General features: G+C 47.0%; 1 protein-coding gene across 3 annotated transcripts; it reads left to right on the top strand.

Moving 5' to 3' along the window:
- The first annotated feature begins 137 nt into the window (after positions 1 to 137).
- Positions 138 to 26,436, top strand: LOC6545159 (protein trachealess). 3 transcript variants are annotated; one of them, XM_026978093.1, is made up of 13 exons: positions 138 to 699; positions 971 to 1,276; positions 8,908 to 8,940; positions 9,105 to 9,152; positions 18,926 to 19,161; positions 21,291 to 21,358; positions 21,576 to 21,867; positions 22,063 to 22,184; positions 22,518 to 22,604; positions 23,234 to 23,427; positions 23,491 to 23,597; positions 23,771 to 23,918; positions 23,984 to 26,436. In XM_026978093.1, exons 2-13 carry the CDS (start codon positions 1,002 to 1,004, stop codon positions 25,350 to 25,352), a joined length of 2,979 nt encoding a protein of 992 aa, XP_026833894.1. In that variant the 5' UTR covers positions 138 to 699; positions 971 to 1,001; the 3' UTR covers positions 25,353 to 26,436. The 3 variants fall into 3 exon arrangements, with proteins under 3 accessions (XP_026833894.1, XP_015013575.1, XP_001971021.2); XM_015158089.1 differs by lacking the exon at positions 22,518 to 22,604 and having other exon boundaries at positions 21,576 to 21,885; XM_001970985.3 differs by lacking the exons at positions 138 to 699; positions 971 to 1,276; positions 8,908 to 8,940; positions 9,105 to 9,152; positions 22,518 to 22,604 and adding an exon at positions 15,349 to 16,302 and having other exon boundaries at positions 21,576 to 21,885.
- Position 26,437: the final 1 nt, after the last annotated feature.

Genomic DNA, 26,437 nt, shown 5'->3' with positions numbered 1-26,437 from the left:
CGATGCTCTGGAGTTCGGACCAACAACATCCAGCCATCCAGCCATCCAACCATCCAACAACCTCCAACCAGCCAACCGACCAACCGACCAAACGACCGAGGCGACCGACCATGTTTCCTGATGCGAGGCGAGGCGATAGTTTATCGCCAATTTTCGTGCCGTGCAGAGGTGAACGCGGACCAAAAACGTGCGAAAGGAAAAGCACTGCCCAGATGCGAGAGAGCCCAGCTCCGGCTCCCTATCGCACCCGTAACCCGTAGTATCGCCTCCGTGCAGCCCGTATCCGTACATCCTACGGCTACCGAAACCCCTAGCCCTAACTCAAGGTTGACTTTGTGACTTGGGCGTCCTTCGTCCTTCCTGAACGTCGGTTCAGCCACCGTTCACTTGTTTTTGTTTGCATCAGCTCTTAGTTGGCTGCCGTCGGTTCTTTTTGGTAGGGACAGGGATGATTTTGAGGGGCCGAGCTGAGCTGAGCTGAGCTGAGCTGAGCCACCTCCCGAAAACTCCCCCCTAAAACGGCCATGCGCGTTAACGGTAAATAATGGCCGCCATCTTGGCCCAAACGGAATGTGCAAATATGTCTATATAATCCCCAAGTGCTTGTGTCTCTGTGAGAGTGCGTGTGACCACATCAAATCAAAGATAAATAGCTGAAGAGCTGAAAAGCTATCGCCGAAAATAAATAGTCGCATTAGGGTGGGTCAAGTTGCAATTAATCAATCGTAGGGCTGGAAAGAATTCTACTTGGTTTATAATTGGTTCATTTGCTTAAAATTTAAACGTACTATCAAATAAACGCCACAAGTCATAAAGATAATTATTTGATTACCGTTTTAGAAAGATTTTTTATTGGCCAGGCTAGCAGGCATACTGCCATCCTACAGATATTTTATTGCTAAGCTTTCTTTCCACACCTACGATTCCGTGTCTATGAAAAGCTGACTCACCCTAATAAGCCTGCATATAGTCAGATATATAGATAGAGAGAACCGCTAGGAATGGAGCACCACGGCAGTGGGTTCGTGGCTTCGCCATGGGCCGCCGTTCTGGGCCACCACTCGATGGCCTCCGATGCCGGGTTTGCCGCTGCGGCTGCTGCGGCGCATGTCCAGAACCATTCAATGCACCATCCTATACACTCGCATCACCACCACCACTCGCACTCGCATCCGCACCCACATCCGCACACCCATCCGCACCACCATCCGCACCTGGGAAGCGCCGGAGGGATGCCAATGGATCTGCATGTGCCGCAGGGATTCCCCTACTACAGGTAACTCAAACCAAACCAGAACCACTTCACACTGCACCAATGCTTCCCTTTCTTTCGCACACTCTATTGGTTTCTCTTTCGCTGGAGTTTGCATGCAAATTTTTGGGGGCGTTGCCAATGGCTGAAAAGTGTCCACCTGATATCCAATGGGCTGAAATGCGGAGATGCTGAGACAATTGATGGAACTGCCCACTCGCAGTGGGAAATTATTGCACTTAAGTGCTTCCTATTTGGGGTGGATGCTCATAAGTGAGGTGCTGTATATAAGAATTCAACAATAAACTAAGGAATTTAAGGCAACTAAAAATACACAGCTGTTAAATCAGTTTGTATTTGTATGAGAAACTTGTTCTTTGCTAAATATAAACCTACAATCTTGAGTTTTTAAGCAGTAAACATGTCTGACACCTTGTCACCCCATAACCACCACGAAGTTTGTACCGCCCAAGCACTGCTTTCGCCAAAATAAAAATTAAAAAAAATTAATGTCCGAAAAATTAAATTGTTGCAGTTTCGAAGTGCAGGCAGAGCACCACAGAGGTGCCAACATCGAAGAAACTCATAATTAAACTAATTGAATTTACGTGACAATAACACTTTCGACACTCACTCACCAGGCCACCGAAAAGCGAACGATGAACGCCTCACGAAGTCGGGCGATTGTCACGAGATAAGTTGGGCAGGCAGCTCCTCCCTCCATCTTTCACTTTTCCCACTCCCAGTACCCTGCGTTTCATAAGCCTCCTCCATAATGCATGGTTATTTTCAATATCGAAAAATGAAATCGGCATCAAAGAACATTTCGCCGCAATAGCCATGAAGCAGAAGTGGCAATCCGGACTCTGTCTTAAGCCGAGACCTCTTTTAGACATTCCCACAACAATATTGCAATGGCGATGTAATTCATGAACTCTGATTGGTGGCCCCGCCGAAAGAGTCGAGGTTGTAGTTAAGATTGCGGATTCAGACTCGAGGAGTTCCAGATGTGGGCACTGCAGCTTTGACTACCAGTGGCTGGGGTTTGGGGACTAGAGATGGCCAAGATGGGCCAGAATTGTTAATCTACAGCGAAATGTTTAATAAACGTGCTGCGTCAGAAAGATATGAAGACATAAAAATCAGGAATATTAATAGAGCATCATGTGATCTAAACATGAACTACGAAAAGTTCGCCAATCTTATCTTTGAAGGCTATAGTCGTGAGTCTCGTGACTTACTTCCCTTCCTATCGGTTAGCTGCACATCTCTAAAGTGCACATAGGCCTCCCTGTTCCGGACTTAAGCTTCAACTGGGACTCCAGCTTTAACTCCGACTCTGAACTCCCGACTCCGCCACTCCAACTTCTCGGCTCACACAATCAGCGTCTATCAGCATTTTTCAATTATATCGGAATAGCGTTATCCGTGGCTGGATCGCGTCAGAACGCATAATTACTATAATCACCTGAGTTATTACCTTGGCGAATATTGACGAAGAGCCGCAGAGAGGGCCGCGAAGTAATATTAAAAGCAAGAAGCAGCGCGGAGGGAAAAGGGTTACCTGCTGAAATCTAAACTGTGATTGTTGCCCCTCGCCAACCTGCGATGGGCTGCCTCTGCCTCTGACTCTGCCTCTGATGACGCTGCCTCAATTTCATTTTGGCCTTTTTCCCATTATTTTCATTTTATTTTTTCACTTTTTTATTTTTGCTTATGCCTCAATTCGTTAAAGTTACATTACACTGGGAGAAACGGAGAAACGGGCAGCCCCGGGGGAGGGGCCACGATAACTAAAAACGAGTGAGACAAAAATAGTTTTGACCTAACTGGAAAATTGCTGGGACGTTTGTTTTTCATTACAGCCGACGACTTTGTTGCTGTTGTTATTGGAAGGGGAATTTCCAGGGGGTTTGAGCTGAAAAACCCCAATGCGGGCCAGGAGCACGAACCGCATTTTCATTGCACAAAGCGATCTCCACACACAATTTTCCATGGTCAGCAAAGAGGATTCGAGCTCTTTGCGGTTTTCGAGGCCAAGAGCCCCCCTTTTAGCCACCGCTCCCCGATAGCCCCCTCCATATTGCTAAGACCCCATCCCAGACAACGGTAACACCGCAAAATGTGCAGTGAAAAACCATCATTTCAACAATTTATATTTCGAACGTGATTGGTGGACTCGGATACCCAGATAGCTCCCAGGGAGGGGATTTGGGGGGTTCCGGGATGGGGGTACCAGGGTTAGTAGCACTGCAAGACGGCCATTAAGAAATTGCTGCAAAGCATAAAGAGCAAAATGAAACCGAACAAAGAGCCAGGCAACAAAAAGCAACAAAGCTCAGCGCGAGAAAATGAAATAAAATGCAGCAGATTATGATTGCGATTATGTTGGCTCCGTCCGGGGATTTGGCGGGGATATGGCGGCACAGACATACAAACCTGATGATGGGAATGAACATATGAGAAACGGCGAACAGCCATTAAACGCGGGAGATCCAAGTGGCCACCTCAGCAAATGGATTTGGAAACACAAGGGATAGCTAGTTTCAAATTACTAATGAAAATTAGGAAGCTTCTAAACTCATCTTGATTAACTTTAGAAGAGATTTTGAAAGTGCATTTATCTTTATAAAGATTCCTTGAAAAACTACGGTAGGCACTGGTTTTAGTATAAATCGGACCAACGAAATGCTTTCCCTAATAGTCCAATCAGAACGCGTCCTTATCAAAGCATCTGCCCACAAAGAAAGACCGCAGGTTTCACTTCAATCAGTGGATTCCATCCAATAAGGAGATCCAGGGATCCGCAAAGGTGTTGCCCAGGCCCCACCCAAAATGCATTATGGGCTACACTTGTTCGGTGGCTCCGTGGTTTGGAGGTTCCCAGGCGTCACACTCGGTGCTCTCCTGCTGTCCAACGTCACATTCAATTAAATTATGCAAATGAGGCGCAACACTCGAGCAGGACGAACTGTTCGAACCGAAATTGACTTTCAGCCGGTGGATGCTGCCCCTCGCCAACAGCCAATCCCCAACCATTTCTCTCAACACTCCACCCACTCGCACCGCTGAAGATGCAACAGCAGCATCAAGTTGCAGGTTGAGGCAAATTACAACGTTGCCTCTGGCTCTCAAGTGGCCACAGATGCAGTCAGTGCACCGGGAGAAATGACGTTTCGATTCTTTCTTGAGCTTTAAAGTCGATGGAGAAACCTCAAACCAAAACTCTCGGTTTTAAAGAATTCTTTCTGTCTCCAATTTATTTCAAATCAATTTCGTGACCATTACTTTTCCCCCAGTGCACTCAAGTATTATCTGGTGTAGATGGTTTTTCCTTGGTGAGTTGATGAGCTTGATGTTCACACAGCCGGCAGGCATAAAGCTATTACGCTCACACACACACACTTAGTCGAGAGGGATGTCCTTGCTGCCGGCGAAACTCAAAGTGAGCCAACAATTTCATCAACGCCAAGACAAGTCGCTGTGGTTCCTCTTCTGGTAGCGCGAAAAATTAATTGAAATTCATGCCGTGTTACAATAACAATCATTAAACGGCACACACTCGTGTGTGAGTGTGTGAGTAAGGGCCACCCCCCGATTCCCCAATAAGTTATGCCCCCTCCCCCGGCTTCCAGCAGCCTGCACACCCAGAGTGCAAAAGTACAAATCCCTGAGTGGAATATCAAACGCTGGATTAGCTCGATGATTAGTCTGCGATTCATAAATCGATGGCTGGCACATTAGACCTGCGACTATATAAAGACCATGTGTAGATAGTAGCACCCGATGCACAGATAGTCGCGGTTGATTGTACTCCAAGTACAGGGTATCGGGTATCGCCTCCTCACCAGAGCGCATTCCCTGTTGCCAGGCGATCAAATAATTGAGATAAGGGTTCCAAGGGACCAACCCGAAAGTTCTTCAATAACCATCAACGAAAATCAAGTTAAGGGAACCAGTGCAGAACAAGATCGAATATATAAGTACCCTAAAAACAAAAGTCATACCTCAAACATGCACAGCTACGTGTCATATACGCATAACAAGAAGTAAGCAATTGCTGCTGCCTGTTAATATTTCAAAATATTAGTAAAGGTATCTATTTTATACCTTCAAAGAATGCCTTCTCCCCAAATAAGAGTATCATTGAAAAAGTTGTAGGCTGGGCTTTACGCTTCTTTTTTGCAAAAACAAAACTTTGCCAAACTTATAAATATGTATGAGAAGTTTTCGAAATTGTTGGAATCCCTGCCGACAACAATAACTACAGCAAGGTCGGTAAGAAGACAAGCTGGGATCGGGATCGCTGCTGTCTTCGATCTGGCTGATGATGATGATGATGATGATCGGCAGAGGAAGGAGTCGAACTCGATCAGTTGAACAGCAGTTCGTCAGTTCGTCAGTCTGGGACTTCAAAAGGAGTCGGAAGGAGGCTGGAGCCGAGGGATCGGCAAAAGGCAATCATTGATCAGCGGAATTTAGAGCGAAAATTTCATATTAAGGCCAAGTGGAGAAACAGCGCAAAAAAACGAAACAACATTTTCGTTGAAGGAGAAGCAACAAAGCTGGGTCAGAAAAAAAAAACCCTAAAATTGTTAAAATAAACTTAAGCAGAAATAAACGCCTCACAAGTGAGGGGGGAAATTTCAGAATTTCTGAATCGAAGTATTACCCATTGCGACTCAAGCTTGTAGATGAAGCTGTAATAAAGTCATTTAAAATAATACTTTGTAGATGCCTTTAATTTGAAGATTAATAAGGCTCATCCCTCAACGAAGCGTAGTCAATTGATTTGAACGTAATATTTTTGTAAACATTCCTCGGGCGCACCGAGCACTTTGCTTTTAATATAAATAATTGTCCATGACTACCGCAAATCGCAAAACGGAGGAGACCCCAGTCCAGGTCCAGGTCCAGGCCCAAGTCCACACTCCTCCATTACAGCGTCGTCTCTTTTGGGCACAATCAATAATGATAGATAGGCCACCGAGGGGAGGACGAGGGGATCGCGTGTCCGATCAGTGTCCAACCACAAATCGCTTTGGGGCCTTTGACAGCATCATTCAAAAAGTAAATACGATCTGTCGCCGCTTTAGAGCGGGGCATAAAGGAGCTGGATCTACAGTGGATCGGGTTTTGTAACGATCGTGATGAAATTCGCCAATCGAACAGCAGGAAGCTATCGGAGGCAATTCGGTGATGGTGGGAAAATCTGCTCCATGGAGTTGGGCGTCTCAGGAGGGGATGGTTTTAAATCGGAAGAAAGTATGAAAACTATATGTAAGGTATCCCATAGCTCCATTTAATTATCTTATAAAGTCACTAGATCTGCAATCAGCTCGCGACGACATCCTTAGAAATCGCTTTTTAAGTATGTACCAACATGGCACCCCAATGGTGGGGCGACTGTAATTGGAGGGCTTGGTGGGCTAGTTAAATGTGCAGATTACACACCTTATTATTATGAAATATGTTCCGTAATTATGGCCAGAAGGGGTGAGGGATGGGCTGGCCGGGAACAGCCTCTTAATAGTCGGTTTGGCCAGCCCTTATGTAACTTCCACTGCCCAGTTCGGCAGCAGGGCGAAAAGGCAAAAAGGCAAAAGGGCCCAGCAGAATAAAACCCTAGACCTCCTTATATTGACAGTCCTGGCGACAACGACGTCTGAACTCGAGTCCGTGCAGGGGGCAGACGCAGTGGAAGACACTGTCGAGACTCCGACTTTTGCTGGCTGCTGGCTCCTGTCTTCCTCATGCCAATTTATTTATGGTGCGGTACAAGTTTTTACGCACTCAAGTGCTCTGAGACTAATTGGGCACGAAACGCAATCAAAGTGACGACGACAACGATGTATTGGGCCGATCTTGTCCGCTCCCCGTCCGCTCCTCGCCACTGCTCCTGGATAACCGGGTGACACTCACTGGAATCGATGGATGGCAGGCTGGCTGGCCGACCGACCGATCGATCGATGGATGGATGCCAGGACGGACAGAGTCCCCAGAAAAGCAAAGTAAACAACAAAGAAAAACCACACTCAGAAAAAATATACCAATCGAAGACAACACACGAATTCTCTAATGGGTTTCTAATCGATTTTAGAAACCATTATCCCTAAATGGAATTTTTAAAAGTGTTAGTTCTCAAAAACTAAATACACGAATTCCGAAAAAATCCGAGCCGAGTTGGGGGATATTTTTTTAAGTTATTTCACCTGAGAGATCGATTCGATCACTTGAACTTTATATCTCCGCTGATGAGGCTTTGATTTGTGGCCCTCAGCCGGCGATCTCGGCCAGGATAGGGGGCAGGCCAGAACCGGAGTCCGGCCAAATAGTTGGCCTATGTTCAACACAATTATCTGTTATTATCGAGCTTTATTCTGCTCTTTTTTCATTGCCCAGCAATGTTGACATCTCATTGCTGGAGGAGCCTTTTATGCCAACACTTAAAAATAGCAGCCGCAGGAGATGTTCGCCGGGATGAACCCCCTCAGATGGCCCTTTCCCCGCTCCGCCGAGAATTCCTTGGCATTCCCCGGCGATCGTTGAGGGAGAACACGTGTCTCAGTGGGTTGGAGGACAGTGGGAGTTGGAGCAAGAAACCCAGTAAATGTTTGACAAGGGCTGTGGACAACCGAGTGGAAGCGCTAATAGATTAAAAAACCAAGTGGGCTGGCAGTATGAACTTAAAGATTGGGAAGTGCTTCAAGAATTTATAAATTATTCTTCAAGGAATAATAAATAATAATCCAAAAGCTCAATAGGTCAAGAGAAATGGTTTATGGAATATCACGAATATCGGTGAAAGTGATAAATGCAAAGTCCTGAATCACGAAGATAGTGGTTTGCTCCAGCGTTGTTAGTAAAAGTAATGGTATAATAGCTAGACCTTAAAACCTCTCTCTGGAACTATCACTTCCTTCCACGACTCCTCCCATAAAGCCTGACCTGCAACTGATGAACTCAATCAAAGCGAAATTAAAGGAAGCCGGGGGAAAATCCGCGAAGCAAATTACAATTTTGATAATTGCCATGACTGCGACTCGAAATCATTTCGCTCCCCTTGCCGGCGCTCAGCCTGAACGGTTTCGATCGATCCATGGATGGGCCGCTCCACCGGCAAACCGCCGAAAAACCACCGATCGAAGGGTCAGCAAATTTTGGGGAAGGAGCTGAGGGGACGGACGCATGGTGGAATAGGGTATGCTTTTTGGGGGCAATGATTTACGAGCGCAGGAGGCTCGCAGTCGAGGGGCAAATCAATAAATTTTAGATCGGTGCTTGCACTTGATTATAAAGTGGAAGTCAGCATATAATGTCCAGTTCTTGTATAATTTGGCCAGATTGCTGGTTCTGCATGCTCCGATTTCGCGAATCCACTTCCTGTTGACCTTGTGTTTCTGTTTCTGGTTAGATCCCCGCTAATGCCAAGGCTTCGATGTGATTGCTAGTATTAAAATGTATTTAACAATCCCTAGAAACAATCTACCAGGCTCAATAAGCCTGGGTTTGAAGGTATTTCAGGCTAATAATACACCAAGATTGGGGCCTATTGTATGATCGATTTAAGCAAACTCTAGCACTGCGCTTCCTGCTAGCCTTGTATTTGTACCTCTGAGATACCCGCTAATTCTACGATCCCATCTCCATTGCAGATACCGCGAGGACGCACTGTGCTGGGGCGACAGGTGAGCGCAGCCAACAAGTGAGCCGAGACATTTATCGGCTAATTTAATTTATTTAGAAAATGCCACAGCTTTTTCCCGCCGTAACAGCTTCACGCTAATCGAATTCAACAGCCCGACTTAAATGTGCTTTTTGCTTTCTTTTCTTCGGCCCCTTCTTCTTGCAGAAAGTCCATGGAGGAGATCGGAGCGGCCCAGTCCTCGGTGAATGCGCGGTAAGTGTTAATGTTACCGTAAACGATTCAGTTTCCCCGATCCCAGATCTCGAGATCCCAGCCCCTTCCATCCCATGCTCAGCGCCACTTGGCGGCGGCGGCAGCGGCAACTGCGACTGCGCATCGCATTTGTTAGCATAAAATTATTGAATGCCAGAATGCCAGCGAAGTCGTCTTTTTCGCCGCCGTCTGCGTCCCGAGGTTCTCCATCTGGGTCTGGACATCTCGCGATGTTCAGAAGTCGGCGCGACAGACGTCAAAGGCGCATCTATGAGATACCTGGTATCCGCCGCGGCTTACAGCAGAAACCGTTGGCAGCTTTCAGGGTATCTAATGCCGGGCGGTTATCGCTGATTAAGCGTTGGATTGGTTCAAATGGGAAAAGCACAGCGGATACTTTATGCTATATGCAAACATTTCTTATTCAGGTTTAAGCAAAGATTTCGAATAGAAAACGTATCTCAAATATCGCAGCTCTCCACCAGGCATAACTATACCCCACCTAGTTCCCCTGGCCTAATCTAGTGTACAGATAGTTCGGCTCGATCCGAACGAGATTCCACTTGATGTGCGCTGTCTGCTCCGCACTGACTTGTTGTCTTGTTCTCGTTTTGTTATGACATTTTACATTTTTAATGGGAATTCTCACATAAAAAGTACAAATATCGGACTAATTGGATTTATCTCGGGGCTGTCGCGCGTTGTCACACTCTTTTTCTTAGTCTGCCGGAAGATCTGAGGCAGAAAGCCTCGAAGAACAGGGAAGGTGGAGTTCGGTGGAGTTCTAGACAAGTTTCTAGTTCTCAGACCCGGGTCCGAGGACTCTGCACTCTGGGATCGAGCCTTGTAGCAATTAGCAGTAACCCAGCAGTGGCCGAGTCCCAATTCGTTCCCCAATCCGTTTCCAATGAATCGATCAAGTGGAAAACACAACGATAACAACACTCGGCCACAACAATGCAGCAATGAGGTAAAGTAGCATTGCTCAAATTGATTTCTGCAATTAATTGAACAACGCAAATGACAAGCTGACAAAAACTCAAGGCACAAAGCCAAACTGAAGCACATGAAAAGCCCGTGGCGAATTCCTCTCTCTTCCAGTCAGTCTTCCAGCCAGTCTTCCAGCCCCTCCCCGGGTCTTAACCAACCTCCAGAAACGCGAAGAATGCACTTTGGCTCCCGAACACGCTTCCAGCTCGCGAGCAGAAAACCGGGGATTGGAGGACTCATCTTCAGAGGGTATTCGGGGCGTATTGGACCAAGGGACACAAGGGTCTTAGTCTAAGTTAAGGAAAAACCACTCACCAATTGCTTTAAACTTTAGTTTGTTTTTTGGTCCAATTCCATTCAATCAAGATATGGAGAATTGAAAAGACACAAAGACATCTATTACCACAAAAATTCTTCTGTTTAATCCAGTTGTTATAAATCGACAATTTAAGTACCTAATAAGAAGTGTAATTTCAACATTATTATACGTACTCATATACTACAGGTAAGGCTCGTTCGATACCTTTTTCTTTGTTCAACTCTTCGTCTTCAACTCTTTCACGGTCATGCACTGCCAACTGTAGTTTTTTTGGTTTTAACTTTTTTCTGAGCTGATATAGTGCATGGCATTGATTATTTCTTCACATCGCGACATCTCGAGTTTAGTAAGGTGCAAGAATATTAATTATTAATTCCGAGCACAACTGAACATTTTGTGTCGCCGCGACTTCTCTGTTCTTCGCAAACATGCGAAATATTTAGCTGAGTACCAGAAAATTGAACGACAAACGTTGAACGAAAGACAAGGGGGAATCTTTCGTTCAGATTGCTATTTTATGGGCTATTGGAGCTACTTTTACGTTTCACGAACTATCAATGATCGACTGCAAATTGATCAATCAAGGGAAAAGCTCAGGCAAGAAATCAATTTAAACAATTTATGAATAGAACTCAACATTATCAAAGAGGATTATAGCAGCAGAACTTCACAAGTAAAAAAAGAAAGTAAGAAATGGTAGCCCCTCATTTTGAACCGAAAAAGTAATGGCCCAAGCTCCATTTGAAATCTCAGGAGAGCATTTCATCGGAAGCACGCACAATTGCGATAAGAATCACGCTCCCGAACTGCACTACTCCGATTTCATGGGCCCCGACCCTCACCCTCACCCTCACCCTCACTCTCCCCACCGCTCTCGCTACCGCGCTCCCTCTCTCTCTCGTGCTGATGTTTTATTGCTCAATTGTTGGTCTCTCCTGTGGTTTTGAGTTATAAACTCAGCTTATTGTCTTTTTTTCTCACTGCTTTCGTTATGTTTCGCTCTCTGTTGTGTTACACAATCGAGAAACAGTTAGGGCACACCAAAATCTCCTCAGATCTGACAACGAGATAAGGAATTTCTCTGGCTACTATTCAGCGACTAAAAACACTGGTAAAAATTGGGCTGTGATGTGTTTACTTAGATGATTTAAATATTTTGAATTTATGTTTGTACTAACACGTACGGATCTTGTTGCTTGTTATTCTGGAAAATTCTTTTAACGCAATTGCATGGCTATCGAATACTAAATAGCCATTTTTTGTACATATTTCGTGCTGTGAACACTCACCAATAAGAAATGAGATATTTCCTCCGGGTGTAGAAATGATTCTTCTGGAAATCATCTCGTCCAGCTATTTTATCACCGCGCGTCAGTTTTATGGGGGCTTGGCCTGCCTCCTGAAGGAGAAATGGTGACAGATCAGCGATCGCGGTTAGTTTATTGCTTCCTCTCCGGCTCCTTTCTCACTCCTCTCTCACTCCTTTCCCACTTATTTCTCGCTTATCTTATCGCCTCGATCACTTGCTCATCGATTGCTTTCCAGGCGCCGTTAAACGGAATGGTTTTCTGGTTCTCGCTTTTCTGTTTCTTATTTTTGCATTATTGTGTTTCTTTGGATGTGGATGTGGATTGCCTTTGGCCATCACGTTCCTATTTGAAATGGACGCCTCGTGCGTCCGAGTAAACGTGATGGATGCAACAACTCGCCAACTATTCCTGCCGTCTCTTTTGCACTAACCCAGAACCCACCGAATTGGCATCTCTTACGTTTAACACATTTCCTGATGGAAATATATCATTACTTTACGAGGTACATTATATTGATGTCTGTTTAGTTTTTTCTAGCTTTAAGACAGCAACCATTATGATCCCTTAATTGTGAGTGCCAAAAAACAGGTTAAACTAAAACCGTGATATTTTAAGCTCAGCCAATTAAAAGTATTAGATGTAGGTTGTTGCCGTAGAGTTCCTGGGACGTGATGTGTGGGAGAGCAGGCCAGACGTGCGCCAGACACTTGAGCCTTAGTTCTGCCCCCGCTGGCCATCGCACTCTTTCATTCATAAAAGCGAGTTTTAGCTCCTGACTGGAATACAAGTGTTTTCGAAAAACCAAAGCAGAAAACGCAACTGAAACCGAAACCGAAATGAAAATTCATGTCCATGTTCCATCGACGCCCGCAACACGCACACGCACCTCAAAATGGCGAGGGGGTGGTAATAGGGGCGTGGGGCACGGTGCTTAGGGGATGAGGGGTTGAGGCGCCACCACACGCATCGTTGCACGTCCGTGGCCATTGTCCTCGGGCGACTGATGCCACACGCCGTCCACTCACCATCCACACACAATCCACGCACTCGAAAAAAATCGAACTTATTGAGCGCGTTCTGGGAATTCGGATCGAGAGGTTTCAGCTTTTGTACTAGGATAAGTCAAGAAATATCAACCAAGACCATACAGTTAGTAACCCAAAGTTGCACAAAGAATCGTCTTGCGATAATGTTATTTTTTGAGCATTGAGCATTTGTTGGCTACAGTCCGCGTGAATCACTATGATCTAAAATCAATGATTTACGTATTAATTTTTTGCTCAGTGTGCACGCACTGCCGATTTCCGACCTACAAAAGGAGGCTTCTCCACTTGCCCCCGGACAATTTCAATGCCTCACGATGATGATGACCACGAAGATGATGATGGCCACGATGTCTGCCCGGTGTCTGGACGTGAACGTGAATGTGGACGTGGACATGACCACAGGCCCGTTCGCCCGTTGGCCCGTTGGCCCCTTAACCCCCTCAAGCCCCACATCCTGCCATTCATTCCGGAAGCGCGAACGCTTTCCACGTTCGATTTTTATGGCGAGCGCTGAATTCGAGTTCCTCATTCATTGTCTACTCTGGGCCACCTCTTCTTCTCCCGGCCTGGACCTGAACCTGGACACCCCTAACCCCCTGGCGCCTGACCCAAACACTTGGCACGTTTCCTTTTTAAAATTCACAATTGCCGCCGCCGTAATTGTGGGAGAATTCGCTACGCCAACTTGTCTCCTCGCCATCTCACTCACTCTCTCCCCAGAAATCGATCACGTTTCGTTTTCTACACATGTTCCAGTTACGTTACGCTTACGTAATGTTTATACTACTCCCGGGGGTGGGCGGCTCGATGGTCTCGACGGGGCCTTCAAAATTGCCTGTGGTTAAGGCCAAGGAACTGAAGAACTGACTTTGTTATGGTTTTTGAATAGATTCAAGCAAGCTAGTACCGATAACATATATTTATAACATTCCTATAACATTTTGCTTATTAGAAATGTGTTCAAAATTAACGGCAAGGACAGTGGGAGGTAGAAAAAGCATTAGAAACATCTTCAGCATAAGATAAAGGAAGCTATATCTAATTAGGATCCGCCGTAATTTAAGCATGATTAAGCCTGACAATTGACTATCATACAAATGAAATATCATATACTAGAACCATCTTTTCTATATGCCTCAATCAAGGTTGTATCCGCTTCTCGGTTAGTTTTCAAACAAGCTGCCAAATGGTGACCCCCACCTTGACGAGTCAACCTTCCTTCCGTGGAAATAAAGAGGATGTTGCCTTCATTCGCGGGGTCCTTTTAGGGCGTGGTGTGGGCGTGGTGGGGAAGTACTGTACAAATAGGCACATAAAAGAGACAGCTTCTGTCTGTGCGAGCTCGGAATAACAAATCACCCCTCCCCCGGACTACCTGTGCGCCCCCGCCCCGCCCCAATCAAACACTATATTGTGGGGGCCCATAGTTCAAGGGTTCGCGTTCATTCCGCAGGATATATCCCTCCATCCATAGGCTTCAGCTTCTCAGCTTACCATTGGCATTTCGGTCACATACACAAACACACATAAAAAGGCGAGCCAGCAACAACACCCACGCAGCGCGTGAGTGCGAGCGAGAGGCCCGCGAATTCCCAAATGTGTAAAGAAGTAAACTAATTGCTGCGCGTGCTGCAGCGCCAAACAAAAGCTCGCGCTCTCTCTCTCTCTCTCTCCCCCACTCTCTCTATCTGTGCGAAGTACATAAACGCAGTGTGATGGGCTACGTACGTGCGAGTGAGCGAGATGGCGTTAGGGCAAACCCGTTTGCCAACAGGCACGTACATCCAGCCATCTCTCTCTGGCCGCTCTCGCTGTCCCGCTCGCTCTGCCGTCACGGATGCGGCTCATTTGGTATGCGCACTATGTCGATTCCGATTCGACGCCGCGTCACGTCCCGCCCATTTGCACGCACACACACCCGCCCCCAGTGTGTGTGCCGAAGGAGTGTGTGCGTGTGTGCGGAGAGCGTGAGGCTGCTTAAAATGCTACTGGCGCTGCTCGCACATGACTCTGCCGGCGGTCAGGTGCTGCTCACCCACACAGCCACAAAGGCACCCGCACACAAACACACCCTGGAGCATTAGGGTGGCTCGATTTCGTCGTTGAGCCCCCACCATTTAGAGAAAGCTAAAAAACGGTTACAATTTACAAAATGTATAAATGAGTACACTATTTTTGGGACAAGCAAGTTAGGGTGCTGCTTAAATTGGTTGAATAGTTTGAACAGTCATTAAAGAAAACTTATTTAGTACTTATAAATTTCTTACAACAGTGCAATATCTTAGTAGGTTTCCCTACTAATTGGCTCCAAATTGTGCCAAATAGCAGTTATCCCTATTTTAGAGTCACCCTAATGCCTGCTACCACTTGGCGCCGTGGCTTCGCTTTTTGCCTAGAGAGTCACCCCCAAATTTCGGGTGTGCCCTCTCGCTCGCGGGCTAGCCCTCTCTCGCTCTTGCGCGCGCTCTGCCGCCGACCGATTGTTGTTGGGCTTCTCTCTCTGCCTTTTTGCCCTGCTTTGGTTTTGTTCGGTGACGTGAACGTGACTCTGGATTATTCTGCACGTACTCGTCGTCAGCGACGGACGTACCGCATACCGTACTCCGTGCTCCGTACTCCGTACTCGTGCTCACAATACACCGTAGGCGTACTCCGTTTATCGTATTCCGTATTCCGTTGTCAGCGTCATCAGCTGCAGTTTCACGTACGCAGCCCGGCCGTGCAAGTGTGTCCGTACATCCGAACATCCGTAGGGCCATCTCTTTCGCTCACCCCCTTTCGAGGCAAAGGCAGTGCGTGTCCGTAATTGGCAGGTCTCATTCCGCAGAACGCAGAGCGACGAACGTAGCCCGTAGCCCGTAACCCGTAACCAGTAACCCGGAGACGTGCCAAGTGCGGGAGATAAATTAACTGGACGCGAACGCGCCTCATTTGAATGCCAATCGATTGACGGCTAGTTTGCCGATCCCGATCCCTAGTGCGTGACCCGTACGTACATCGCTCGCAGGATAGCAGGATAACTAAAGACACGTACCACACGTGCGTGTGTGATTGCGTTTGTGTGACGCGGAAAACAAAAGGATGCGGCCTTCAAAACGAATGCCACGCCCCCTCGAATCCGTGCCCCTAGCCAAGTGCAATAACAAGTGATAGAGTGATAGAGTGCCAGAAAGTAGTTGAAAACTTCCTGAGATCATCAGGCTTCCAATCAGAACGAAAGGCCAAGCCCCGAGCATCGCTATGTTGCCATACCAGGCCGCCGTGGCCATGGACTACGCCGGATACCAGCGGCAGCCCACACCCGGACACCCCGGAAGCCACATGGCCACCATGGGATCCCTGGGCATGCCAGCGGTGCCCTTCACCCACAGCTGGATGGTGCCCACGCAGGACCTCTGCGCCATGCCGCCCTACAACAAAATGACCGGACACCAGCAGCCGCCCGGAGCCGGAATGCACGCCCAGCAACAGCCCCTCGAGCCCGGGTTAGTACTCCATGAGCTGGCCAAGAAATTCTAGTTGCCGAATAACAACAAGAAGGCAGCGCCCGCGAATCTGCTAAAATGTTTCATATACCTGCCGAATGTGTTGGAAAATTTTAGCCACTTTGAAATAATTATTCTCTAGTTCCATAATGTGGCATGTGGCAAATTTGTCTGGAAAGTTGATTTCCTATCATTTTTATCAATATTAAATATTCGGTATTTCGATGGGAACTGATGTATTGCAATTCAAAAACTGAACTTCTGAAGATGAATATTAGTAATAATATAAGATGGGGAACACCTTATCATCATTATTTTAGGACAGGATTAGGATTTCCGAAAATGCAAGAGAATTAACAATTAACTAAATCTGTCCATCGTCCCAACCCACCGTAGGTCACCCGCAAATCCGTGCCAGCCCAAACTGAAAACCTTGCCTCAAAAGTGAACATTTTGAGGGCTCTTAAATTTATTTTAATGCGCTCATCACGGGCTTGAAGCTGCGTTTTTTGTAGCTTTATTTGAGCCGCGCGCGGCTTCTGGCTCTCAAAGCACAAAAACACAGAAACACAAGCAAAAGTCGGCTTGGTTTAAGCCCGAATCTGAATCTCGGAGTACCGTCTTCGGCACCGACTTGGAGATTCGTATCTCAGCCGAAAGCGTCGTCGTCGTGGCCATAAAAATATTTTTGATAATTAAAAAGAAACCCAGACTGTCAGTTTGCCACGGGCCAAGCCAGTTTTCCCCCTCAGCCACTTGCTTTTTGTTTTGAACTTAGGCATCCAAGAAAAACGGACCGCGCACATCAACAACAGCGATTTTAATTAGTTGTGTTGAAATTACGTTTAGTGAGATGTCAGTACCTGCGGTACATGCCGTAAATGATTTCCTTATAAAATCGTCTGGTTCAAAAAACCCATACGAGGGGAACAGAAACTGAACCCAAAACTGAAACCGAAACAATTTTCGCCGCCCAGAGCTGAGATGAAAATTCAATTTTGGGCCAGAAAAAGCATTAATCTTGGCCTCCTCAATATCGAAATGCCATTCAAATGAGCCACCGAGGGGTGATGATGTGCAGTCGGGATCCGGGTGGATCAAGGTGTTGCCTTGACAAATGATGTGCGGTCTGGATTTTAATTTCGCGCGAAACTCGCCACTAACAGGCGAAAAATCGCCTGTCATTAGCAAAAATTGGCAAACCGAGCCAATTGCAGGCCCGCCAAAGATGGGTTTTCAAAACCGTTCCTTAAGTTTGAGTTTCTGTATCTTCATTTGATCCGAATTAGTTTCTTTCTGACTATGAGAAAATTTGTAATCTCAATCTGCGCAATAAGCCTTTAGAGCGCATTTTCTCACTTGATTGACCTGGCTGTGCAAATATTTTTATAGAGTCCAGATGCGATTCGATTAGCGGCTTAATGCGGGAATTAAGGGATCCGAAGAGTGTAAGCGGCTTACTGCGGTCAGAAAGGGCGGGGAAAGTCATCCAGTTTCCTTGTCTACCTTTATTTATCCTTGGGTTCGAACAACACGGCAAAACAGAAGGATAAAGGATAAGAAGTGTGGCCCGGGGCCTTTGTGAAGGTATAAGGTTTAAATGGCCCAGTGTACCGTTATTGCTTTATCAGTCCTGCGGCCCTTTGTTAGAATTTCCTTGAGACATGGTCAGGACTCAGCGGGAAAGTCCTTCGGTCGACATTATGTAATCGCAATCCAAGGAAAACTGCAAAAGAATTAGCTCTTACTGCTCAACTATTCAGCAATTTATGTCCATTGCAATAAGAGAAGCCATAATAAATGTTTCACCATGTGAAAACTTGTGATGGCTAATATCTGAAGTGCCCTTAGTGAGTGGTATGCTCCGCTCAAGCTGTGTAGCGCACAATGATTTCACTGCAGGTCAAAACAGCACTGCCAACATTAAGAGCAACAACAAAGCAGTTGTCAACAAACTTAAATTATGAAGGCCCGTAGCCAAGTTTTCTGACGAAGATGCTCAGAGAGATGGCCGCCTGCAGATAGCGGAACCGCAGAAGGTTGAGCAGATCCGTATCCACATGCCCCGAACGAGAAACGGCGGCAGTCTTTATAGAGAGACGCTGCAAGTTTAGTGAATGAAAAGTTGCATTTAGGGAAGTAAGAAAACTGAGATGGGATCTGTTGGAGGCGGTGTTTTCACAGAGATGCGGAGATGTGCGGGGAAATAATAATGAAAATATCAAGAATGGCTCGAAGACTCTCTGGGAAAACTCCTAGACACTGGGGCTTTGGGAAATCTTGCAACAAATGGGCTGCCATTTATCCTGGGACAAACTGTTCGGCACACTATTGTCCTATTCGAAGTCACAAACCCAAACCCAAACCCAAACCTTTCCCGCTGAAAGACTGACAAATGTCGGGCAATTAGTTTGGCCTGACACCATTCCATCACAAAGCCATGGGTTGGCCCAACAAATGGCCCAAAACGCGGTGCTGACAGGTGCGAAAGGTGTGCAGAGCCGTCTTGTGGACCGATCTTCTAGTCGTTCGTCAGTGTCTACTTATGTATACTGATTGATTTGCGTTTTCCCTTACTATTGGACAAGTATCTCACGGATGCACCTTTCTGTTGACTTTGCAGCATTCTGGAGCTGCGCAAGGAGAAGTCGAGGGACGCGGCGAGATCGCGGCGCGGAAAGGAGAACTACGAGTTCTACGAGCTGGCCAAGATGCTCCCTCTGCCGGCAGCCATCACCAGTCAGCTGGACAAGGCCTCCATCATAAGACTGACCATCAGCTACCTGAAGCTGAGGGACTTCTCCGGACACGGCGATCCGCCATGGACTCGGGAAGCCTCCAGCAGCAGTAAGCTTAAAAGTAAGTAAACCACAATATTAGATCCATGTAAAACCTCTTCAAGACCCGAGACTGTTCCTGGTGGACATAGCTCAGCCAATGAGTCAACATAATTTCAAGAACAGCGATTTCCATTGGAAGCCAATCAATCACTTTAATGGGGCCTTCTGAAATTCCACAAGCTGTCACAATGACACACGCCGCTTACCCCTTGCCTTTGCCCACTGGAGACCGAAATGGTCGCGCATGCGCAGCAAATAAAAATAAATTGCGCCTAATAACGATATTTTATGCAAATCCGGCAAAAGCCCAAAACGAAATCTAAAACACAGTTGACAAAGTCAGCGAAAACATTTTGCTTCATTTCGAGCCAAGCGAATTTTTAAGGTGCCTACGAGCATAATTTCAGTCATAGACAACCCGGCAAAAAACGAACAGTTTTGGTTTCACTTAAGGCAAACAATGCAAACCGCTCCTCACGAAATGTAGGCAAATGAGTTTCCTGCTTTCGGTTTTAATTGCCGCTTCCACCATCTCTTTCTGGCCAACAACGATCGCAAATGGCCGACAATATGGCGGATGTCTTGCGTCAAATGCAAATGGGCAGCGGAAATTTCCCTGCGATTGGTCACAAACAGACACTGAAAGTGGCCGAGCCTTGCTAATACCGTGAAAATTGTAAATCAATTTCAAGCTTCTGCGGAAGATCTTTACATACATGTTTGCAACATCCTAGTGTGCAACTTATCTTTACTTACTAAACACATTTCGAGTCAGTCGACACTGAGCCCCGCATTAAAGCTTAGCATTGAAAGCAGTTTACCAACACTCGAGGGGCAGCAACGTTATTGTCGGCAGTTCCAAGCCACCATATCTACCTTGCTATATCCATCCATATCTATCCACCAAGCCATTCCTCAGCCACGTCATGCTCCGGCGACGTTGACAATGCATTGTCACGTCAAGTGAAAAAGCATTCCACGACGACAACGACAGCCCACGACTTCTTTGCCAGGTCTCAGTTCAGACAGTATTCAAGAGCTGCCAACTGGCAACGGTTGAGTGCACTCGCAGAAAAAGTGTGGGCTTTTGCATAGTGATGAAGAAATGTCTCAGCCAAAGTTATAAATTAGAGTTGTGTGCTAAAATCATGCAAATATGGCCATTTCAAATTGCTATAACTTGATAATAAACCACAATCTGTTTTGCTTATAGCATAGCAGGCCAATCCCTATGATTAAACCATCATATCATATGGTTGAATTGTATTTTTTCTGTGTGCCAAGACAACTGGCAAGTGGCAGAGTGGCAGAAGCAGAGCCAAAAGGCGAGGGCCATCAAGAAGCCAAAAAGGTAGTCAAGGCACTAAAAAATAATCCAAAATCAATGGGGCGTTATGTATGGAAGGCTGTGGAGTGGCCGTAACGCCTTCAGCCATTCAATTGGATTATTATGCGAAACTAAACCCAGAAAGCAGTAGAAAAACCGGGGAAGGAGCTGTATACTATGTGCTGGGAGTATGAGGAGCAACAAGCTGCGGGGCAATAAAAAGCACTTCAATTTGACCCACAGCCGCAAAAAATTGGTGCTCGGGTGGGTGGTGCTCGAAGGTCATTAAGGCATGCCTTCAGCCACATATGGCCATGTCCGAGCGGAAGCGGAAACTGTTTGCCAACTTAGCGCGTCCAGTACTCGAAATCGCTGGGGACTTGAGGGGCAGGAATAAAGGGCGATTTGCACTTGTGCGAATTATGACTTGACCGGTCGGTCGGTCGGTCGGTCGTCCATAATCGTAAAATTCTATAATTGAATTAAATAAATAAGCTTTGCAGGGCCTCAGCTGGCAAAATATTGAATGGCCACCCATATTTATGGTGCCCTGCGGTTGTTGTTCTTGTCTATTCTGGGGGGCAGGGGTGCATCCTTTACGAGTTGGCTCGATGGCCAGGACAATAACTCAGGGGTCCCGAAACACATGCGAGCCCCCTTGGCGTTATACTACTATTTATGATTATTTATTATGATTTTTCCAAATGATCTGTTTAAGTGCTCACGAACGAGCAACGTATTTCTATAATCAATATTGGATCCTACGCATTTGCATACTTTCCAGCCACTGACACTCCACTTTCCCCTATTTTGCTCCGCAGGTGCCGCCATTCGTCGCAGCCCCGCCGTTGATTTGTTCGAGCAACATCAGGGCACCCACATACTACAGGTGAGATATGGTGGCGAAAGAGACGGCAGTATGGCGGAAGAGGGGGAGCGCGATAGCCCGCAGCCATCTTGTGCATGTGATTAAATTTACACCAAGAAAAACATGGCCCATCGACTTAGGGCCATGTTATGGGGGAACATAAATGCCAAATTTTGTTTTTCTTTTGGTCCAATGTAATCTCCTATAACTAAGTAAAATATTTCCATTCCAACTTCAGTCGCTGGATGGTTTCGCCTTGGCCGTGGCAGCAGACGGACGCTTCCTGTATATTTCGGAGACGGTGTCCATCTATCTGGGCCTGTCGCAGGTGGAGATGACGGGCAGCAGCATCTTCGACTACATCCACCAGGCGGATCACTCGGAGATCGCCGAGCAGCTGGGCCTGAGCCTCACCAGCGGCGGCGGCGGAGGCGGCGGAAGCTCGAGCAGCGGCGGTGGAGGCGGCGGAGCGGGCGGTGGCATGGCCTCACCCACTTCCGGAGCCTCCGACGATGGAAGCGGCACACACGGTACGAACAATCCCGACGGTGAGTCAAGTCCGAGTTGTCGAAGGACCAGGTGGGGGAATGAATCCCTGGTGCGGGGTGGGATCCGCATGGATGTGACGATTGCAATGGCATACTAAAAAATGATAGGGCCTGCTGATGAGCAAATCGGCACAAATGAATACCCAATTTAATCCCAAAACCTTTTCTCTCCCATAGTTGCCGCCTCCATGACTCAAGCTTCGACCAGCGGCTACAAGGGATACGATCGGAGCTTCTGTGTGCGGATGAAGTCCACGCTGACTAAGCGCGGCTGTCACTTCAAATCCTCAGGCTATCGGGTGAGTTTCCACTCTTGGTTCTGCTGCTATCCTTGCGAGAAACTATCCTTCCTTTGTTTTGCCTTAAGTTGTGTATTGCTCTTTTATTTGTGTTCCCTCTTGTAGTCGCATTTCTAACCGAATAGTTTTGGGATTTTGACTTATGAATTATGAATTATGTGTTTTGTTTTTTGGTTCTAATTAATTTTTTGGTTGGCCCTAGGAGTTATTTCTAATGTAAGACTTGCGAGTAACAGTAAGACTAACCCACAGAAAGTTTTCGGTTGTGTTGTGTAACCTGCAATACCGCATTTTGTATTACGTATTACCATCCCATCCACTGCTTATCTACAGGCCAGCGATGCAACGAGCAATTGCAACAACGGTAACAATGCTAGTAACAATGCTAAAAACGTTAAGAATCCGGGCTCAAACTATTCGGTACGTATCAATTGAAATCAGTACGTTTGTATGCTAAAATGCAAGGCAAAATCAAAAACCTACTCAAAATTCCTTACTGAGAAATTCGATTTTTAATTTTTTCCTACTATTTCGGCCATAATTTTTGTGTTTGCTAAAGAGAAAAAAAAAAAACAAAGGCAAAGCCACTGACTGATTTTAGATTGATCAGTATCGAATAACTAGTGCGGAGCTGCTTCAATCATCCACCAATTAACGAATCAATCGATCGATTCACCATCCATCGGAGAAATCACCACATGCTGTACACCATTCTTCAGTTCTATTCATCGTGAATTTCACGATATCACACGGAATAATATATCATTAACAATAAGTTTATGCTAAGATTCAGGCATTCGAACAGAAGGTTTCCAAAACATACTTTTAAAGTAGGCTCATTTTGTCATTCCAGACAAAAACCACCTTTATAAATATATAATATTTTATGTTTAGGAATCCCTTGAAAGCTTATAATCACTGGAGTCCAGTTTATAGTTTCCTTCCAACATCATCAGTACACAGTTCTTAAGCAGTTTTTGAGTGGAGCATCTGCTCCGAAGTCAGCATCCCAACTAACCAGGTTCTGGCTTCACTTGGAACCTTTGCAGGTGGTCCTGCTGCTGTGCAAGCTGCGTCCCCAGTACACATTCTCCCACAGTCGCAAGTCGCAGCCTCCACTCCTCGGAATGGTGGCCCTGGCCATCGCACTGCCTCCACCGTCGGTGCACGAGATCCGGCTGGAGTGCGACATGTTCGTCACCCGGGTGAACTTTGACCTGCGAGTAGCGCACTGCGAACCAAGGTAAACTGCCCTGCACCACCCCATTTGTCGGTTCAAAGCTAATGGCACCATTTTCCAACCCAGGGTATCCGATCTGCTGGACTACTCCCCGGAGGACCTGGTCAACAAGAGCTTGTACTCACTGTGCCACGCCGAGGATGCCAATCGCCTGCGCAAGAGCCACTCAGACCGTAAGTGCCCAAGTCATCACATACCTGCAAGTGATGATAAGAAATAAATAAGTAAAAGTGTAAACTAAAATAAGTTTTTATTAAACAAAAAACATACGTATGCTAAACATACTTAGATCCGTATTACAAGTATATATATTGCTACATGACAATCCTTAACATTCTTCCTTCAGTGATCGAGAAGGGTCAGGTGCTGACCGGTTACTACCGACTGATGAACAAGAGCGGAGGCTACACCTGGCTCCAGACCTGCGCCACCGTCGTCTGCAGCACAAAGAACGCGGATGAGCAGAACATCATCTGCGTGAACTATGTGATCAGGTGGGTTGTAGGACAATGAAATTCCGAAAGTATAAACGACTAACTAAAATGCACTTCACCCACAGCAACCGAGAGAACGAGAACATGATCCTGGACTGCTGCCAACTGGAGCCCAGTCCGGATAGCATAAAGCACGAGGAGGGACTGGGCAACGACAAGAGCAGCGGGTCGCCAGGAGGAGACGCCAGTGGCGAGGGCAACTCGCACCTGAGTGCCGGAGACATGAAGCTCAACTCGCCGAAAACCGATTCCGAGGGCCATTCCCACCGCGGCAGGGGTCGCAGTGCAGCCGCCACGCACGGAAGTTCCCTGAACAGCCTCACCATGATCAAGGATAGCCCCACTCCGCTGGGCGTGGAGATCGACTCGGGAGTGCTGCCCACCACAGTGGCCACTCCAGTGCCAGCAGCCACTCCGCCAGTGCAATCCACCAAGCGAAAGCGGAAAACCAAGGCGTCGCAGCACGCGGAGGACCAGGGCCAAGAGCAGGTAATCCCCGAGCAGCCTCTGCCCAAACTACCGAGCATGGAGCAGCGCGATCAGCAGCCACGCAGCCGCTTGCCCTCGATTGTGGATGAGCAGCCCTCGTCGGCGGCGGATTCCGCGGTCAAGGACCTGGAGCAGGCCATGTCCAAGCATCTGCCCTCGCCAGCGGCGGTGGTATCGGTGGCCCCGCCCAATACGGACTTCAGTGCCGACTCTCTGCTTAAGCAGCAGCAGCAGCAGCAACAGCAACAGCAGCTGGATCCCAACGAGAAAAGCAGCACCATCCAATGGATAGGCACACCCTACCAACAGCCACCGGCGCCCATGCCAGCCACCGCCCTTCTCCGGCAGTTGTACGCCAACCGGGAGAGCGTGATCCGGGCGACGGCCAGGCAAACACCAACTGGAGTGGGACCCGGAGTTTTCTACGGCGACCAGCAAACAGGTCCGCTGCCCACGCCGCCGGGCAGTGAGTCGTCCTACGAGAACCAATACCTGCAGCTGCACTCCGCCGCCTCCGGTGGACATCCGGTGGGCCAGAAGACATCCGCTGATGCCTTCACCAATCTGGTGTCCACCTACGGGGGCTACCACAGCTCCATTGACTATCACAACGCCATGACCCCGCCCAGTTCAGTGTCCCCCAGGGACTCGAATCAGCCGGGTAAGGCGGCTCCTGTCCTGGCCTCCAACGGAGGCTACGACTATGCTCCCGATCCACTCCGAGGTCAGTACGCCACTTCCTCCGGAGACGGCGTGCCCGCCGCGCTGCCCCTGAAGCCCCAGGCTTCCTATACAGCCACAATGCATCCCTCGGGCAGCACAACCACCGAGGGTGGAGTTACCTACAGTAATCTCGACCAGCCGCAGTACTTCGCTCCGCACTCGAGCTTCCACCTTTACCACAAGGGCAGCCCGGCCAGCGGCTGGTACTCCACGCCCTCCTAGGTGATAGACGACCAGGGCCAGGTCCCACCATCCTGCCAGGACCAGTATCACCACCCCCACCAGCACCACCAGCAGCACCACCATCATCAAGACGGTTCCGCGGGATCCAGTGCAAACCAGGCGGGCGAACGATGGGACTTTGTGGGTGCGCTGGGCAAGGTGGCCAGGATGTTTTTCAGCGCCAGAAAGGGTAATCCGGGATAGAGGGACCATGTCTTGGGGGACTGAAGGATGTTTTGCAACCACTGGAAGATGTTTATGGAATCATAGTTTGAGAACCTGATGGTTAATCACAAGATCGGTTTTCTTAAAGGCACTAAGCGAAACCTAGTTTTCTTCTCCAGATCCTAAATGGGCATTCCCTGTCAGCAATCCGTAAAAGTTAGACTAGACTTAGGCCAATCTAAAGCGTTAAAGCAAACATTCAATGTTGTTAAATAATTCTTAAGTATGTAAATTATGAAACACACTCTGAGACCCAATGAAATTATAGGAAAAATACTCAAGACGCAATGAATTCAAACGAAAACTAACAAATCGTAAGGCTAATCATAATTAAAGTTAATGATAAAGTAAGACTTGCATAGAGTGCCAAGGAACAGGAAACCGAACAAAAACGCGCTAAATAGAGAGCGAATCAAAACGGAAACACGGCTTAAACTAAACCCCGCCCAACCAATTGTTATTAATTATTTAAATCAATCGTAATTTTACCAACACATAAACACGCATATATACGATAAGCTCAATATGATATGTACACATTAATATATATTTAAACATTTTTACAACATATCAAATGCTTCCTCCTTTAGAGTTAGGATTACCTTTAAACGACACTCGCTCTAGGATATTGATTTCGATTCGATTCCCGGCAAGTCGACTCGATTATTACCTCTAAGAGTTCAGCTAACGTTTGTCTATTTCCGTTTCCTCCCTATTGTATATTTAACGCAACCATCTAATTAAATCTAGTTAAAATACAACAAACAAAAAATGCCCAGGCAAGAAAAGCAAAAAAGTGTAATTAAATTTTGTATAAACGCAAAGAAAGTTTCTCCCATTAAAGGCTTAAAATATTGAAT

The sequence above is a fragment of the Drosophila erecta genome, unplaced genomic scaffold (genome assembly GCF_003286155.1).
Source record: "Drosophila erecta strain 14021-0224.00,06,07 unplaced genomic scaffold, DereRS2 tig00000021-arrow-pilon, whole genome shotgun sequence".
NCBI classification, from domain to species: Eukaryota; Metazoa; Arthropoda; class Insecta; order Diptera; family Drosophilidae; genus Drosophila; species Drosophila erecta.
Note: the sequence above shows the minus strand (reverse complement) of the source record. Positions and strands in the feature narration are given on the sequence as shown.

Excerpts from the sequence above, each read along its gene's own strand:
- LOC6545159 (XM_026978093.1), top strand. The coding sequence starts at position 1,002 with ATGGAGCACCACGGCAGTGGGTTCGTGGCTTCGCCATGGGCCGCCGTT. Across the intron at positions 8,941-9,104 it reads GCACTGTGCTGGGGCGACAG|AAAGTCCATGGAGGAGATCG; the intron begins GTGAGCGCAGCC and ends TTCTTCTTGCAG. Across the intron at positions 9,153-18,925 it reads CAGTCCTCGGTGAATGCGCG|CATTCTGGAGCTGCGCAAGG; the intron begins GTAAGTGTTAAT and ends TTGACTTTGCAG.